The 17,768-nt window shown below is 35.0% G+C and overlaps 1 protein-coding gene across 2 annotated transcripts in view; it reads left to right on the plus strand.

The window, feature by feature from the left end:
* Positions 1–17,768, plus strand: part of SMARCAD1 (SNF2 related chromatin remodeling ATPase with DExD box 1) — a 40,733-nt gene that overhangs the window by 5,778 nt on the left and 17,187 nt on the right. The window contains exons 2-9 of one of the 2 annotated variants that reach the window (XM_026698316.2): positions 963–1,290; positions 3,068–3,239; positions 4,831–4,999; positions 5,314–5,377; positions 6,994–7,085; positions 8,134–8,217; positions 9,438–9,522; positions 12,009–12,397. In XM_026698316.2, the coding sequence (XP_026554101.1) occupies positions 1,050–1,290; positions 3,068–3,239; positions 4,831–4,999; positions 5,314–5,377; positions 6,994–7,085; positions 8,134–8,217; positions 9,438–9,522; positions 12,009–12,397 (1,296 nt within the window). In that variant the 5' untranslated portion in view covers positions 963–1,049. Of the gene's footprint in view, positions 1–962; positions 1,291–3,067; positions 3,240–4,830; positions 5,000–5,313; positions 5,378–6,993; positions 7,086–8,133; positions 8,218–9,437; positions 9,523–12,008; positions 12,398–12,919; positions 13,046–17,768 lie in introns of those variants that run through there. The other variant, XM_026698317.2, reaches the window with a different exon arrangement.

Genomic DNA, 17,768 nt, shown 5'->3' on the forward strand with positions numbered 1-17,768 from the left:
GCAAAACTTTTCCAGACTTGCAGAGATACTTTATAAGCTTCTGTCAGATTCGAGTGGTTATCATATTCTCCTGTCTGGGTATGGGAATATGATAACAAGACTATTGGTGAATGGCTTCTAATGACCCAAATATCAGATTTTACAATATTTGTCTAAATTTTACCCTGATTGAAATCTTAAATGTTTGCAGTGGAATGCATTGTACTTATATTTTTGTCTGTAAAAATGCATAGAGAGTTGGGTTTATTTGTTTTTGTTTTAGAGTGATCTTTGGAATCATGATTAGGTTTTATAAATGATGCCTAATGGCCTAATATAATGTATTAACTAAGTAAATTCTACCTTATTCAACAAACTGATATTTTATATTGGCTTAGTGTGACATGTGCACCCAAGAATGTAGAAGTGGGAAGAAAAAGGTATATATTGATTCATGAGGCCTCCATATTTATCGAAAATATATCTATACTTCTTTTTCAGGGCTCGTGCTTTAAAGCAGGGCTGTCAAACTCCTGACCCATGGGCTGGATGTGTCACACACTGGCCACTCCGACCCCTGGTTTAGTGAAGTGGGGGAAATCCCGATACATCACATGACATTGCCGTGACAACATGAGTTTGACCCCTGCTGTAAAGGGTCTTATAAAAATAGGAACCCATGGTATAAAAATCACCAAAATTAATTTAATCTTAGAATTAAGAATTATCCAATCTAATACATCTAAGGAATGAATGAAGAGAATAAGTAAACATTAAAAGTTTTCCTAGCATCTTGCAATGAATGAGTTTGTCTTAAAATGTACAGCATTAAAACAGTTTGGAAAGAAATGTCTGAAAAAAATTAAGGCAAGAATAGAGCAGTGCTGACTGATAACCACAGCTGAAGCTTGTTAAATACACGCCTTACACTGCATTATATTGTTGATTATCTTCGTTAATAACCTGCCTTATTTTTTCTTCAGTTACACTTCCTTTATGTGGGGCTGTTATAATTCTCAGCAATTTTAAAGTTGAACATCATAAACTGGCAAAAGTGAAGCACAAAGATCATGAATTTGTTTAATCTGGACCGCTTTCGCTTTGAGAAGAGGACCAATGTTGAAGGACTAAATGCTCCATCTTCAGATTCTCCTGAAGATCAGAAAGAGCCCATTGATTTCAATACTGTAAGGAAGAATTCTACAATTCCTTCTTCTTCAGAAGATCATGCTGCTGCTGTTGGTGGAGAAGATGATGATGATCATACTAGTGGACCAACTTCTCCAGCATCCGATGTGACTGAGGAAACTGGTAAACCCTGTTTTTTCCCTCCGTTATTTATAAATTCATCAAGAACTTATGTACATCACTTTACTGCTCTAAGGAACCCTTTAAAATAAATTACTCCAAAATAAAAATACTGGTATTCTCTAAAAATCTAGTTGGTTATTTATTAAATTACAAGATTCAATCTGGGTGGATCACCGGGACCAGAGGCATCCAGTCTCGTGCTGGAGACCATCTTTAGGGAACTTCTCTCTGTATTCTGTTGAATCCCCTGCATAGATTGCCCCTGTGAGTTTGTAGGACAGACAGGAAGGAAACTAACCACCAGATTGCAAAAACAAGCGAGCTGTCAGACAGAGACCCAAACTCATTGGTAGTCTCACACTGCAGCTACTAAGATTGTTGGATGAACAATCGTCAGTCAACAGGAGTGCTGATATACCACCAGCCTATGAAGTACTTAGAAGGTGAGAGCTGAGCAGCACAAGCAAATGACAGCTAAAGACTTAAAAGCCAGTGATCAACACATCCCAATCAGCATCTAAAAAGCCACATGCAACAGGTACTATATGAATACCACACAGAACTTTAAAGGTCCTTATTGAAAAATATATCACTATGCATAGAAAGCAAGTCTATGTTGCTTTTAGTGATTTACCTGTGCCTTTTAGTCCATTGACAAATCTCAAGTGTGGAAAAACTTGCCAAGATAGACATTATAAGCACTTTCTTAAACTAATTATTGAACTACACACAGTTCTGACATTACAGTTAGACTAAGAATAGACCCATCTTTGTTGCATATGTTGTGTGTCATTTAGAGTCTCCAGATGTGTGAAACTAATATTTCCACAGTTTGTTCTTTCTGTGCCAGACTGATAAGAAAATTTAGTGCAAAAATGACTGATGGACATCAGATTGCCTGTCTCTGATTTCAGAACATGTCCAATGTAACCTGTGATATAAATAATATAAATTGCTTAACATGTCCGCTGGTTAATTCCTTATGAATGATACATAAGCAAGCTAAATATTAGATAAAGTCTCAATTCAGGTAAGATGGAGTTTTTATTAGAAGATGATTTTGTTAGTAGGCGATTTTGCCAATTAAGTGGCATTCAATCTCTTCTAAATGGAGCTTGTGTATATTGATTTTTCTAAACAAAATTTTCCATTTCCTTGGCCTCATAGATTACATGATGAATAAAAATCATAAAGCAATTAGTTTTGTTTATAAATTTTCTTAATATTTAAAAATATTTTCTTTAAAAACATTTCTTTGTTCTGGTTCAATGAGATGTCTCTTCTAATCTCTTCTGAATTTATTGAATGCTTTAGTGCACATATTCTAAACTTGAGAATAAAATATTCTTGACTCAGACTTAGTGATATTTATTTAAAGCAGAAAATTTTGGGAAAGCACATATTTCATTGGAACTGTTCTCAAAGAGAGCATTTATATGTAAGCTATGATTTATTGAGTCCAATGCATTTCATGTTGCAAGTTCTTTCTTGATTTCCATCTTGCTATATCAGTAAATCTAGCCATATGTTACAATTACAGCTTGTCAATAAACTTTCACTATGCTTCAGGGGGGCAAATCAAATATGCCACTTTGTGTGTGTGTGTTCACATTTGTCTCTGCCATCAGTTAACCATTCAGTTAAGAATTCTCAGAGTTAAGAATTCAGAGTTAAGAACAAATTTTTATTTATTGCAAAATACATCATAGTTACAAAAAGCATTTTAATTCTGTTTATGAATAATGTATATTTTGTCTCATTGATTCTGCTTCCAAAGATGATTCCAGTATTCCAGAAACTCCTGAAGCTAAGAGGACAGTGCAGTCAAAGTATTTTAAACATAAGAAAGATGTTATTGAATTGTCATCTGAGAGTGAAGATGAAGAAGTACGAAGGAAATCCAAAAATACAAAGCAATCCTCGGTTTCTAGAAGGGAAGTTATTATAATGTAAGTTTTATAACTTCTTTCAGATTAATTGCTTATTTTAAAATTAAATATCAACCTGGAATCTTTAGGATTTGATGTTCAGGTTTCCTGTGATGACCCGGGGCACGGCACAGAGAAAACATATGCAGTTGGCAGTTCAAACTGCCCCTTTATTGCTTCACATATCCCCAAACGTCCCCACATTTCTGGCAAGGCTCAGAGCAAAGTGATGACAAATAAACACACACACCTCAAGCAGCCTCTGGCTGTAAATAGTCCAGCTCAACACCGAACACCACGGCTGCACAGCAATAAATCCAGCAGGGCAAGTTGAAGAGTCCAGGAAGCAAGAGAGCACAGCAAGTAATCCAGAAATCTAGAAAGTGTTCAAGGAATTCAGAAAAATTCAAACGTCAGCATTCAACACCCCAGGAATTCAGTTCTCGACAAATGCCACTCCCCACATCATCTCCTTAAGTCTCAGTCCCCAGAAGTGCCTTGTGAAGAGGGGTGGGGCACTCTCCTCCTGAGTAGCCAGCTCAGCCTGTACTGTTCTCACCTTCTCTCCATTCTCTGTGCTCGTGGATCAGGAGGGGGTGGTCCTTGTTCATCACCTGAGCTCTGTCTCTCATATTCACTGCTTAGCCTCTCTGGGTCATCCAGTCCCTGTTGCTTCCTGCCTACAAGCCGTCCTAATCCTGAAAAGCCCTGGCCTGACTGGCCCTGCTCCTCTGGATTTTCTTCCAAAGCCAGTGAAGCCGCCCTCTTGATCTACATTGGCTCCAGTTCCAAGTCATCTTCAGGTTCTGACAGGGCCATGACATTTCCTATGACTCAATATAAAATAGGGTGGTAAACCATGAATTTTTGTGAACTTAATGGATATAGTTATGAATAAAATACAGAAATTCACCCTAAAGTTATTTTTAGTTAGTAACATTGTGAAAGTTGTCAAGGAAGATGCTAATAAGATATATTATGTCGAATACTATAATGAATCCATATCAGATCTTTCTAAAAAAGTTTCTCTTACCATATTAAAGTTCAAATGTTCTTCCTGTAAGTTGACAGTCTGCCTTTCTGATATATTGGTCTTTAATATTTAATGTTTATTTTTAGCTTGTTTTTCTAAGGAGGTAGGCTGAACATGGCCTACTGAATCAGAAATGAAATCAGAAAAAAATAATAACTAGAATAAAATATTACAAAATGGAGCTTCACATGTGAGCACCCGCCACTCGTGCAAATGGAACTTCATGCGCGAGTGCTCACCTCTGACACAAATGTTCACCACCTCTTAGGTGGCCTACTCTGAACAGGCTGTGGCCCAGAATGGGCCGTAACCCGGGGGTTAGGGATCTGAAATCCTGATCTAAAAAAAACACCTATATCATTGTAAAAAGAAAGCAAAAAAATTTTCTAGATTAAAAAAAATAAAAAAAATGTTCCTGTTTTTAGTAAGATTTTATAATAGGGCTATAATGTTTGATTTCCAGGAAATGTACCATTATCTTCTAATGTCTAACCATTATTATCTAATGTCTGTTTGTGTATTTTACGAATTTTTTTTAAATTCTATAGTAAACATTGTCATAATATTTTATATTTACAGTTCTGAACCTTCTGGTGATGAAAGCGAGAATGAATCATCACAATCTCTCCATAAAAATAGTCCAGCTGAAATGTCAGATTCCACAGAGGAAGAGGAGGATCTGAATTACTGTAAACTCCAAACACTAAAAGAACTTTTCCCACAAAAAACTGACCAGGCATTATTAGAGGTACAGTATTATAATTATCAGGAAATATCCATAGACATATCTCGAATGTTTGAAGATAAGATTTCTTGTCTTCTCTTTCCCTTTATTTCAACAGCCTTAATCAGAATATAGGTAGTCACTAAATGAATGCTTGTAAGCCGAGAACTGCCAGTTTTAGAAAGAGGAGAACAATGAAATATTCAGCTTCTTCGTCTCATACACATAGATACTCTACATTGCATTTCCGAATAAAAATGCGTAGGATTTCATAGCAAAATTTTAAAGTAATAATGTTAATTTAGAAAAGAAATATTTTCCTAATTTTCTTCTTGTAGCTCATAGGATCAACAAATACAATGGATGAAGCTATAGCTGCTGGTCTAAAACTGTTTGATGAAGGTATATGGCTATTTTTATTGATTTTTCTCATGTTTGCTTTAACTGCTATTTCATCACACTGTATTTATTGTTCAAATATTGTATAGCCTTACTGATGTAAATATTAACACAAAACGTACATAAAATACTGAAACTTGTATACAAAGAGGGTCAAAATAGTAACAGCTATATCACATACCTAATATCACAGGTTATTAAATTCTTTTTTCCAAAGTCATGAAAATTCACCAAGTGTCACTAGTGATTCATTGCTAAATACGCACAAATAGGTGGTCTGTTCCTACTGTGCATGTATCTTTTTTTCAGAAACCAAACAAATTAACACCATTTTATGCATATAAACCTATCCTTAAACTAAAATATATTTTATAATATACTGCATGTACAGAAATCCATTAAAAATTGCTTAAGATGAGACCTTGTAGATGTACAAACTTTAAACAAAATGCTGTTTTAATTTTACAATGTTTAAATACTTCACAAAGCTGTTTTGTTTTGATCTGGATCTTTGTTTCCCCATTGCCCTCAGCTTCTGCATTTTTTTTAACAGAGTTTTAATATAACACTAAAATTTCAGATCTTTTTTGTAGTAACTGACAAAGACACTATAGTGGGTATTTGTGTGTACAAAGAGTCAGGCAAGAATAAACAAATCTGTAAACAATGGCCAAGTTTTAAGTTCAATTATTGAACGCCTGTTTGTCGAAGGGGGAGAAATTACTCATTTCTTCTGAAAGGCGACAGTTGATTACATTGTGAAAATGAAACAATGTAAAATAAATATAATTAATTTGATTAATTTGAACTAATGATACTATTACCATGTAATATTTCCCATATCAATTATCATATTAACTGAGATTTAGAATTTGATTAATTTGAACTAATGATACTATTACCATGTAATATTTTCCATATTAATTATCATATTAACTGAGATTTAGAATTTTTATGATGGCTGGTCACACAGTCTGCCACATGCATTTGGCATTATTATCTATTTATCATGTCCTTCCCAAGGACCGGAGATACGCACACACTGTTTAATAATATTGCCTGCATCATTTCAGGATGTAAGCTATTCAAAGTAAAGCTTTAGTTTGCAATTAACTATTGGTGATTTTTGTCAATGCCAATGGGTGTTCAAGGGAATGAAGCAGCCTAATGTTTTTACTGCACATTGGACTGCAACTGAATTCACGTAAATGTGTTTATTCACACTAGAATTTATAAAATTATAATTTTAACTTATGGGTTAGGACCACCACAATGAACTAACTTAAAATCAAGAGGGGGAGGTTAATAAATGGACACATAACATCATATATTGAAGATACTGAGCTCACACAAAATGTCTGGAATATATATAAAAAATAAGTGTTTCAAAACATGGAGGTGAGCAGCTAATCTTAATTGTTCCACAGTACTATTCATTTTGAAGAGAGAGTTATGAATGTGAGCTTAGTTTTCATTTTTTAAATAAGACAGCCCCAACATAATTTTATTATATTATTTAACTATTCCTGAAATAATATAAATAACCATAATCACTTAGATATTAAACTGAAAGTCCTTTTCAAATATTAATTTAATGTACTTTTTTTACTTAAAAAAAGGATCTCGAAAGAGAAAGCTTGAAGAAGATGCGATGAATAATTCTGCGGATAAGGATGATGACCAAAGTGCAAAAAAGAAAAGACTTGATCCTGTGAGCATTTGGTCATATTTTCTATAAATACCAGAACCCAAACTAAGGGGGGGAACTCCGTACCAAAAGCAGAAGATAATAAACCTTACTAAATTTCTGATACCTCTATTCAAGAAGTGGGGAAATTCCCCTTCCACATCCAGAAGTCTTTACTGATGATACTGACTTAATATATAAGGCTCTTGCTCTGCTTTCTATACTTCTAAATACATTTTTCATCCGTTTCATTTTCTCAGTTTATGCTGATGTGGCTGCTTGGATTATGCCATTAAATGCTAAAAATTGCCTTGAGCTTAATTGCACAATTTCTCTATACCATAGTCTGTATTTGATAGTGATTATAGACATGGGATGCAATGGCTAGATAAAGCGGCAGATGGAGCCAGGACAAAAAACTGATTTAAAATTTAATTGAATAACAAGGTAATATGGTTACTCTGGATCCATTTTAGAATTTTCTCCTGTTACATTCTAAAATATAATTTTATATCAACTTCTGGAGTTCTCTGGAAGGTCTCCTGGAACCATAGACTACATATACCCATCTTTGATTAAAATCTTTTTTTTTTTTAGTCAGTGGAAAATAGAGAGATAAAAAACATATACTCATAATTCTGATTAAGTTACAGCTTTTGAATATAGTTACAGTTATGTCTGTCTGCCTGTGTCTGTCTGTCTCCCTCTCTCTTTCTCTGTGTGTGTGTGTGTGTGTGTGTGTGTGTGTGTGTGTGTGTGTGTGTGTGTAAAGATGAAATTCCAAAAATTCACATTAGTACTGAAATGTTACTTTAATTTTAAGAAAAATAATGTATGGATCCAACCGTTAGGCAATGCTAGTTTACCTAAATAGGTTTTCTGATCACTGATTTTTTTCCCCATTGGTGGTTAATGGTGTCTTTGTATTATATTGATGGTGTCTTTGTATTATACATTTATAAGATTATTTTAATTCTTTTATAAACTGCATAAATGTATATGTATTTATTTAGTAATCTAAATGGTAGAGCTGAATTGCAAAATAAAATTAATCTTTTTTTTTCAACCATAGTTGCAAAATCTTGAAAACGAGGGGGAAAACCATGAAAATCTAGTAAGCAAATTGCACAAAGAGTTTCCAAGCTTACATAAAGAGGTATGGTTTTACTTGACACAGTCTATGTTTTAGGCCAACATTACAAATAGATCTGGAGCACCTTTAAAGATTGCATATCTGTTTATCTGTCACTAATAACTTTAGGAACTTGGAGCACTTTAAACTGTAAATAGGGACATTCCATCCTTCCCTAACCAAGTTTTCAGTCAACATAAGGGCTGATGGATTGAAATTTTCACTGAAATTGAGACTTGTAATTGTATAAATATCCATAGGAATTATGGAAAATATAGTGCTTTACAGTTATTTTAGGATTTAGGGTGTTTTACATTTTAGTGGTAAGCATTGCTTAGAAGGCAAATAGTGTAGTGTATTCCAAGCTATGTTATTTTCAAGGCTCCTCTTGTTGCATTTTGTTTTCAGTTTGGATCAGTCTATCTATCATCTATCTTTCCAATGCAACTGTGCATTAAATTTTTTTCCAAACCTGCTAATATACTTTTTTTTTGCATGCCACATGGTGGCTGCTGGTACTTGAATACTAACTACATTTACTGTAGACTGAAAGTAATTGATATCTAATATTTAGCAGTCAATTAAAAATTATCATTGGAAGATAGTCATGTATATTGACACCTTTAGATTAGTTTGTTGTTTTCTTATACTGCTATAGCAGGGATGTCAAACTCGATTTCATTGAGGGTCATATACGGTTGTGTTTGACTGAAGGAGGCCAGCATGGGCATCGCCAGCTTGACATCAGTCGGTACCTGTGGTGGCCCAAGTGCTCTGCCAGCGAAAACAGGCTCCCAAGCTCCTTATTCGACTGCCACAGCCTCCTGCAACCCTCTGACAGTGAAAACGGAACGCAGGAGGGCTGCATGTGTTTTCACTGGCAGAGGGTTACAGGAAGCCGTGGCAACCGAAAACTGAGCTCAGGAGCCCATTTTCACTGGCAGAAGCACCATGGACCTGTCCTTCGTTGTTTCCAGGGCGGCTCTAAGGGCCTGATTTAGCCCCCGGGCTTTGAGTTTGACACCCCTGTGCTATAGCATCTCAACCTTAATTATGAGATAAAATATAAAGACTCTTGTAGATTTAGCAAGCTGTACGTTATAGTTCTCAATACCGGGGTTCTTTCTTGAACAGCTTTTTAGATGAGACTATATACATATGTGCCATTTTGATAACAAGGTCTTTGTTTGTTTTATACGGTTTATTAATGTTGTGATCATTTATTGTTGTTTTTTGTGAATTAGGAACTGAGAGATGTACTTCAGGAACATAACTGGATATATCAAGAAGCTTTGGGTTCTTTAAATGCATTTATGGAAGATCAAGAGGGTAATATATTTGTATTTTAATTGGCATATATCATTAACTGAGTAAGCATGCATCTTCCCTATGGCCCACATATTCAGTGAGATGCATACCCTGTTTCTAATAAAAGGTTTGAAAGAGGTTTAACAATTATTCTGTATGGATTTTTTTTTAATTTAGTGAATTAGGACTTAACATAAGAGACATCAAAGCAAAATAAGTTACAGTAATCTGATAAAAACATAATACATCATAGTAAAAACGTACACCAAACAAATGAAGAAAGGAAAATCCTTATGCAAATAAGTTCGAATCACTTAAAATAACAGTATCAGCACCATTTCATGATATGGTGTTGTTAAAGTGAGACTGCGTATCATTATCGAAGAAGCTCTTTGTCTCATTCTTACAAAGAATGAGCTAAAAGAATTGGTGGCAATGCATATTCTGGTAATCTTTAAACATGAGTGAATTAGTGTAAGAAGAATTGGCATTTTAGGTATTGTGTCTCAAGCTATTTAATACTTTAACAGTAAGCTCCAGCATCTTGAAGTAAGCTTGTAAGCAAATATACTGCTATTTTATTACTTTAATATGTTCTCCTCTGGTTGAAGATCTGTTGCTTCTTTCTGAGGCATTTAAAACATTAGAACATTGAGTATATGTGTGTGTGTATATACATACATATATACATACATATCTTACCTATACATAATGAGGGTGAAGGTTTGTTCTCTGAGTTTGTGGGTTGGTTTCCAAATGTTTCATTGCCAGGCTAGGTTCCCTGTTTTCCCGAAAATCTGACCTACTCTGAAAATAAGTCCTAGCTTGATTTTTACACATGCACCCAATATAAGCCCTACCCCCAAAATAAGCCCTAATTAAGATCCTGCCCACTCCAGAGTGGATAGATAAAACTTAAGCTAGGGTGGGGATGGGGTGTGTGGAGCTACCCTACTACTTACCTTTGGAGAGTTATAGCCAGGCTTCACACACACCGACACCTGCCTTGCCGGCCATTTCTTCTGCAGCTGGCAAGACTTTCCTGAAGGCCTCTGTAACTGGTAACAAAACTCCGGATTGATCCGGAGCTCTTTTAGCAGCTGCAGAGGCCTTTAGGAAAGTCTTGGAGGCCGCAGAAGTTCCTGAAGGCCTCTGACAGCGAAAAGGAGGCCGGGGATGACAAGCATAAATGAGTTTAGTCAGTAGATGGCATCCCCTGAAAATAAGACCTGGTGCCTTTTTTGGTGGCAAAAAAAATAAAAATAAGACGGGGTCTTATTTTTGGGAAAACCTGGTAACATCATCCACAGAGTTTAGGGAATGTCAGTGTTCTTCTGTTTATAAGGGTGCTTTTAAGGACACTGGCATCCCCTCACTTCACTGGAGATGTTACCTAGCATGGGAACGAAACATTCGGAAAGCCAACCCACAAGCTCAGAGAATGAACCTTCACCCTTATCCTACACCCGAGCTATAGATCTTCGCCAATATTGCATACTTATACATATATTTTTGAACCCTTTCTTGTCTCAGGGAGTTCTTTCTTCTCAAGTTCAGCAAGGCCTTAATAGAGAAGCTGTGTACTTAGCGTGTTTTTTCAGAAGTGTGGTAACTCATCTGGAAGAGAATATTCATCTGATTCCTAGATATGAGGACCACCTATATTCTCCATCTTTCTCAATTCAACTTATGTTTATCCTTTAGCCCAATACTGACTCCAGGCACTAGAACGACAGCTGCAAAGCTTTGCTTGAATTTGATAACATAGAAAGATAAATATTTTCACCATAATGATAGAATGCGTATGATAATGGCTTCACAGCTGTTGGGATGGTGAACAGTATGGCAAATGAAATAATGCTTTGAGAGTCCCCCAAAGGCTGTGGAGTTGAAGATTTTTTTTTTTCTCCCTTTAAAAGTAGTGACTCATATTTAACTGAGGAGGCCTTTTCAAGAGGAGTTTTTATGCCTGGAAACTTTACCCATTTTTAAAGAAATACTCCTGGATTCCATCCAATCAGTCTCCTTTGACTTACTGCAAAAATTCAAGAGGGGCAAATATTTAGGAGCGAAGGAAATTTCTCAAGTCCCTCCATGTATTCTGCCCGTGTTCTTTTGCTAGGATTGAAACTCTTCTGTGATCTCTACTAAGCACTTATGTAATGGCGTAATATGGTGAAGTAAGAATACTTCGTGCTACAGCGTAGAAAAATAACATGTCCTCCCAATATCCATTCATTGGCAATGTGATACTCCTAATGGAAGGAGGATTTCCACTGTTTCTGTCAAATAACATGTCAAATACTGCTCCAAAATGTTCTCTGACTGTTTTCGATCATTTTGATAGGAGTGACATGGGGCAAGACAGCTGCACTGAATCTAAAAAGTTATTAAATTTGAGCAGAAGCAACTTTGTGGTGCCTTTTTAGACTCCTGCTAGATTCAGTGGGTTTTGCTATTGGCCTCGCTTTTCAAATTGTCTCCATCCTTTTATGTTATATACACAGATGCACCTTCAAAGAGTGAAGTTTCAAATGGAAAGAGCGTCTTGGTTAATAATGCCGATGACCACCGGAATACTTCCAATACGAAGCCGAAAGAGAAATTATCCAAAACTTCTGAGAATGGCTTCAGGAGAAAGGAAAAAAAGAAAAAAATCTGGAGTACTAAAAAGGACTCCCAGGAGGTGCAGTATGAGTCTGCTTCGGAAGCCGGTAGTTCCCTCGATGAGGACTATAGCAGTGGTGACGAAGTGATGGAAGATGGTTATCGATCTAAAATTCTTAGTTTTCTTCAAGGAGCTTCTCTTGGTGAACTCACTTTGATTCCACAGTGTTCTCAAAAAAAGGCTCAAAGAATAATGGAGCTCCGTCCCTTTAATAGTTGGGAAGCTTTAGTAAGTCTATATTCTTTTCTTTAAAAAAAATATATATCAACAGCATGTAATATATTATTAATACAAGGGATGTCTTCCTACTCAGAAGGCATATACATGTGTCGCTTTACCTAACCAAGCTAAAGCACTAGGTTCCTTCTAAGCCAGTAGCATTTCAAAGTGTCAGATGACCTCACTTTGAATGCATTAAGGCATGATTTTCTTGAAAAATAGAAGCTGATTGGCTGACAACACTGTCATTCATTCTTGAGCTCAGAAACTTGGTTCACTTCACTGCAGGAGAAGAATTTGGAGCTTTCATTTGTGAAGCTGCTGTTTGCTAGTGTTTCCTGATCTCCTGTCATTGAAAAACCATGCAGAAATGAAGAATGTGGCAATTTCTTTTAACTGCAGTTGCCTCAGAGAATCGGTAACCAACTTGCAGAGTTTCTCCATGATTAGATGCCAGGATAAAGTGTGTTAAACGGTTGATGAAGAAGCTTTTGTTATTTCTTTTGATTCCTTTTGATTAACTCATCGCTGACTTTTTAAATTTTAGCATTAAGCAATTTTGGTAATTTTCTTGAGCATTATAAGGGTGTTGTTTTAACTTTCAAAAACAAATTAGAAGTCTTGACATGGAAATGAAAGAAAGCATACCTGTTGTTGGTGAGTACTTTTTATACTGCTTCAAACATAATTAAAAAAAAAACATTTTCAGTAACTTTATTTTGTGCTGTACCACCAAAATGAAACAGTCTTTGCTTTTAGAGGTGGAACTTTGTGATTGGGTTGTGTTGTTAATTTTTCAAAGGAAAAATTGCGGGATTTTGGTATTTTGTCTGAGTTTTATTTGTCATTGTTTTAGATAAATTGTTGGAAGTAAGCTATTTTCTAATTCTTCTGATGTTTGTTCCTTAAAACAGTATTTCTAGGAGCTGAGGCCACTGCATTTAAGTACTTTTTAAACCTCTCTATACGTGCTGCATTGTTCTGAATTAGGCATTTAAGCATATTGGATCCTAGATTGTTTGGGTCAGGTTTTTAAATGAAAAAATACTTTTTTTCTATGTTTTAAAAGTGCATACATGAAAAATACATGTGAATAGTTTTACAGCAATGCTGCCTCTAAAGTTGTTTTGCCTGAAGTCTTATACTTTGAACAGAACATCTGTCCTTTAGAAACATGTTGAGTTTTGTCTAAACAGTTTCTTTGCAATAGTGATTGCTAAAGTTGGCTGCCATTCTTTGAAATAGTTCCACAGAATTAAATTGTATAGGCCTGTTTTAATTCAAACCTCTTTCATAAAGGATTTATTTGTCAGTACCAAAACATTTACTTAGCTTCTGTAATAACATGCCCTAATATTAATGAAATTCAGCAAATTATATTCTTGGAAGTTTTCAAGAAAAAATAACTTCTAAAAGCACTGACAGCAGACTATTCAGCTGTCCAGCATTTCTGTTGGTGTTTGGGGGTGGAAAGTCATACTATGAAACGAAATATAAATAAAAAATGAAAGTATTCCAGTTTCTCTTTAACAAAGACATTAAACAACTTTAATTTTAAACATGAAATCTAAGAGCTGACATGGATTTGATGGTTCATAATTTTATATGTGGTTTTTAAATTTGAAAAATGCATAAATATTCAAAAAGAGACTATAAACTTAATTTTTTCATATATCAATTTTGCTTTATAAATTATTCAGTTATAAATTAAAATTGCTTACAATATTTTTTTAAAAAATATATAATAAAAGAATCACAGTGAGTTTATGGCACAGCAAGAATTTGAATTGTATATGTTAGTTAGACTCTTGTATGCAAGCTTAGATGTAAACCATAGGTTAGTTTTGGATATGGAAAATACATTTTTATAAAGTTTCTGTATTAATTATTGCAATTATCCACAGCTGTCTTTTCAATAATTAGACTAGTCTAGTAATGAATAAGTAAATCATTTTATAAAGTTTGGAATGGATATTAATATATGTTTTAGAACAAAATGGGTGCCATTTGTAATAGATAATTCCATCGAGTCATTATTTAAAGTTCAAATGGAGTTGATGAGATCCATATCTCAAAAATAGATGTGTGGTAACTTAAGAACAAAAGATAGCCTGTCAAGCAACATATGCAATTGTAGGTGGTGGGGGTAGTTAGAGATGTCTGAAGAGGTAAGGTGAATGGTGTTTGTGAAAAGTAGATTTAATTATTTTTCCTACCTTATATTTTGATACCTTTCATAGTATAACATATTCCTATCTTGCACTTAACAAAGCATTTCTTATCTTGAAAAGGAATATCATGATGAGTATGTATGTCCATTAGAGCAGAATAACAGATACAGAGTTGGAAGGGACCTCAAAGGTCTTCTAGTTCAACCCAATATTCAGGCAGGGAATGCTATACCATTTTAGGCAAATGGTTGTCCAAGCGCTTAAAAACCTTCAGTGTTGGACCACCCAAAATAAGAGATAAGTCATTCCACTCAGGAAATTTCTTCTTAGTTCTAGATCGGCTCTCTCCTTAATCAGTTTCCATCCATTTCTTCTTGTTTTGCCTTCTGGTGCTTTGGAGAATAGGTTGACTTGCCCCCCCCCCCCCTTTCTTTGTGGTAGCCCCTTAGATATTGGAACACTGCTATCATGTCACCCTTAGTTTTTATTTACATTAAACTAGACATATCCAATTCCTATAACCATTCTTCATATGTTTTAGTCTCCAGTCCCCTAATCATCTTTGTTCCTCTTCTCTGCACTTTCCTGTTTTTGTATTGTGGTGATCAAAACTGAATACAATATTCCAAGATTGGTCTTACCAACACATTATTAAGTGGTAGTAACACTTAACATGACCTTGATTCTATTCCTCTATTAATGCAGCCAAGGACAGTGTTCACTTTTATAGCCACTGATATTGGTAATATAATATAATTTAAAACAATATTTTACAAAATATTTTGTAGCAAATAAACATTTCCTTTAAAAAATAATAAGTTAAGAAACTTAAAGTAATATATGTTGTTAAAAAGTCAACAGAACTAGAAATGAGAAAGCAACTTGAAATAATTTTTAAAGGGCTGATTGAGTATTTGAATCAAAGTGGGCTACATACAAGTCTATTAGAAGGTTATTCATCAGTTGGTGCACAGTTGTTGAAAAAAATCTGACTTTAAAAATTTCTCTTGTCCAACCTACAAATAAGGTTACTTAGGTGTATATAAAGCAGGGGTGTCAGATTCAAGGCCAATCTGGCCTGCAGGGTGCTTAAATCTGGCCCATGGAACTACCCTGGAAACAGCGAAGGACTGGCCTGCAATGCCTCTGCCAGAAAAAAGGAGCCCAGAGAGGCTGAGCACAGCCCGCCCAGGGTCCATTTTCGGCCGCACCAGTGTCCTTCAGTCCTCTGCCAGCGAAAATGGAGTTTGGGGAGGCCAAATGATGTCGAGCTGGCCACAGCCACCCTGGCCACATGTAACCCCAGCTCCCCAAGGTCAAACAACCCCGATGCAGCCCCTCAGTGAAATTGAGTTTGACACCTCTGATCTAAAGGGATAAATAAATCAGATCCTTTAGATAACTAAATACCACCTTAGGGTATATAAATGCTCAGTTTCCAACTTCAGGCTCAACTGTCCAATGGGTTGATTGTCTATATTTTGCACCAGATTAAATCTCAGAAACTGACTTTGTTTTATTGCAGGTGTTTCTATATAGAAGTTTTTATTTACCAATATATTATCACTTTCATTGTAATATGTGGAAGGTTGGAACACATAATTTTGACTTGGGTTGTGTGCGTACTTAGGAAATGGAGTTTGTTTAATTTGAGTTAAATTTGTACAAGATGAATGTTTCATAATTCATAAGATTTATTTTGGAGAGTGGCTAAAGTGTTCCTTGTTTTTACTCAAGATTTGGAAACAGATGGAGATAATGCAACATGAAACAAACTGGGTGGTTTTTTTAATAGATGGCTTAACTTAAGGTTAACTTGTAAAAATTATGTGAAGTCTTCTTCACATCAGTCTGGCCTTTAGGCATTTAAAATAATTATCGAAAATGTGAATTAACCTATTAAAATGTCTTTACAGGTAAAATAATTCACTTTTAGAGGTTCAGTCCTACTTAAATTCAAGCATATTTCATAACAATTTAATCTGTATAGAGAGTTCATCAGAATTGCCAAATAAAAGCCAAACTTTCTAAGGAAGAGCTGAAATGCACCTCCCATTAATGGATATTGTTGGTATAAATTAAATAATTAACATTTTACAAGATTAAATGGTGTAAATCCCATTATTCTGTTATTTTGCTACATCAGTCCATAAAATAAGGTGCTTTGCTATAATTCATTAGCTTTGGCTAAGAGCTAAATAAGCTTTGGGATTACTGTTGTTACTGTGGCTCTAGTTCCCCACCATAACATTACAGTTGAATTAGAATTAATATTAATTGGTTTTAATTTTTAAACAAGATTAAAGATTAAAAGAAAGAATGTGTGTGCTTCCCTAAACTTTCCATAGCACCTTACAAGCTTCCTGTTCTATCTGATTTTTAACAAATGTTAAAACTAATTACCCTGTAGCATCAGCTTTATTTCTAAGAATGGTGTTGGAAACAGATGGACTTTTTAAATTCTTGATATTTCTGTAAGATGCATTTAACTTATGTTCTTATTATGAATCTGTACAATACCAAAATAAAAATAAAAGGATGCCTGTTTAGCCTGCACACTATGAAGGGATTATCTCTTTAGAAGCAGAGAATAGATGCTATTTTTTAACTGATTTACAATCATGAATTCAACAAAAGTTCTTTATAGCTTTAGGATTAGGAAAATAAATCTTACTTTGCATTCTGTTGCATTATAACAAGTTATTGCCCTGTTTAAACAAGCACGGAGGATGTTTCTTAGTGCTGGAAGCAATCATAAAACTGCCGGATAGATTTTTGACAGGTATTGTCCAGGTTGATTATCTTGGCTTTAAAAGGGCATTCCAACTTTTCCAGGTGGGTGGTGAAAAAGTTTAGCTTTGAAAACTTTAGCGGTTTTTTCTCTTTTAGAAATAATGGTTTGTATATAGCAACCTTCTGCCAAAGTAATTTATCACTGGGAGCCATGGACATAGCCCCAGCAGTTCTCAAATAAGTCCTATGTATGCTTTGCAACTCTTCATTTTTTATTTTTTTATCACTTTGTTAGCTTTGCCTAACAAATAAAAGCACATCAAAGAAATAAACTACATAGATTCTAACAAATTTTCAGCTGCATATTAATAGCACCCTCTTTTGTTGAAACACAATTTTACAGTTTTTATACTTTGACAATCAAATGTAACAGCTAAAGCAGTTTGAAAAATCCTGTTTTGGGTTCATGGTGTCTG

This window comes from Pseudonaja textilis, chromosome 6 (assembly GCF_049901715.1).
Source record: "Pseudonaja textilis isolate UNSWEBS1 chromosome 6, rPseTex1.2, whole genome shotgun sequence".
Taxonomy (NCBI): Eukaryota; Metazoa; Chordata; class Lepidosauria; order Squamata; family Elapidae; genus Pseudonaja; species Pseudonaja textilis.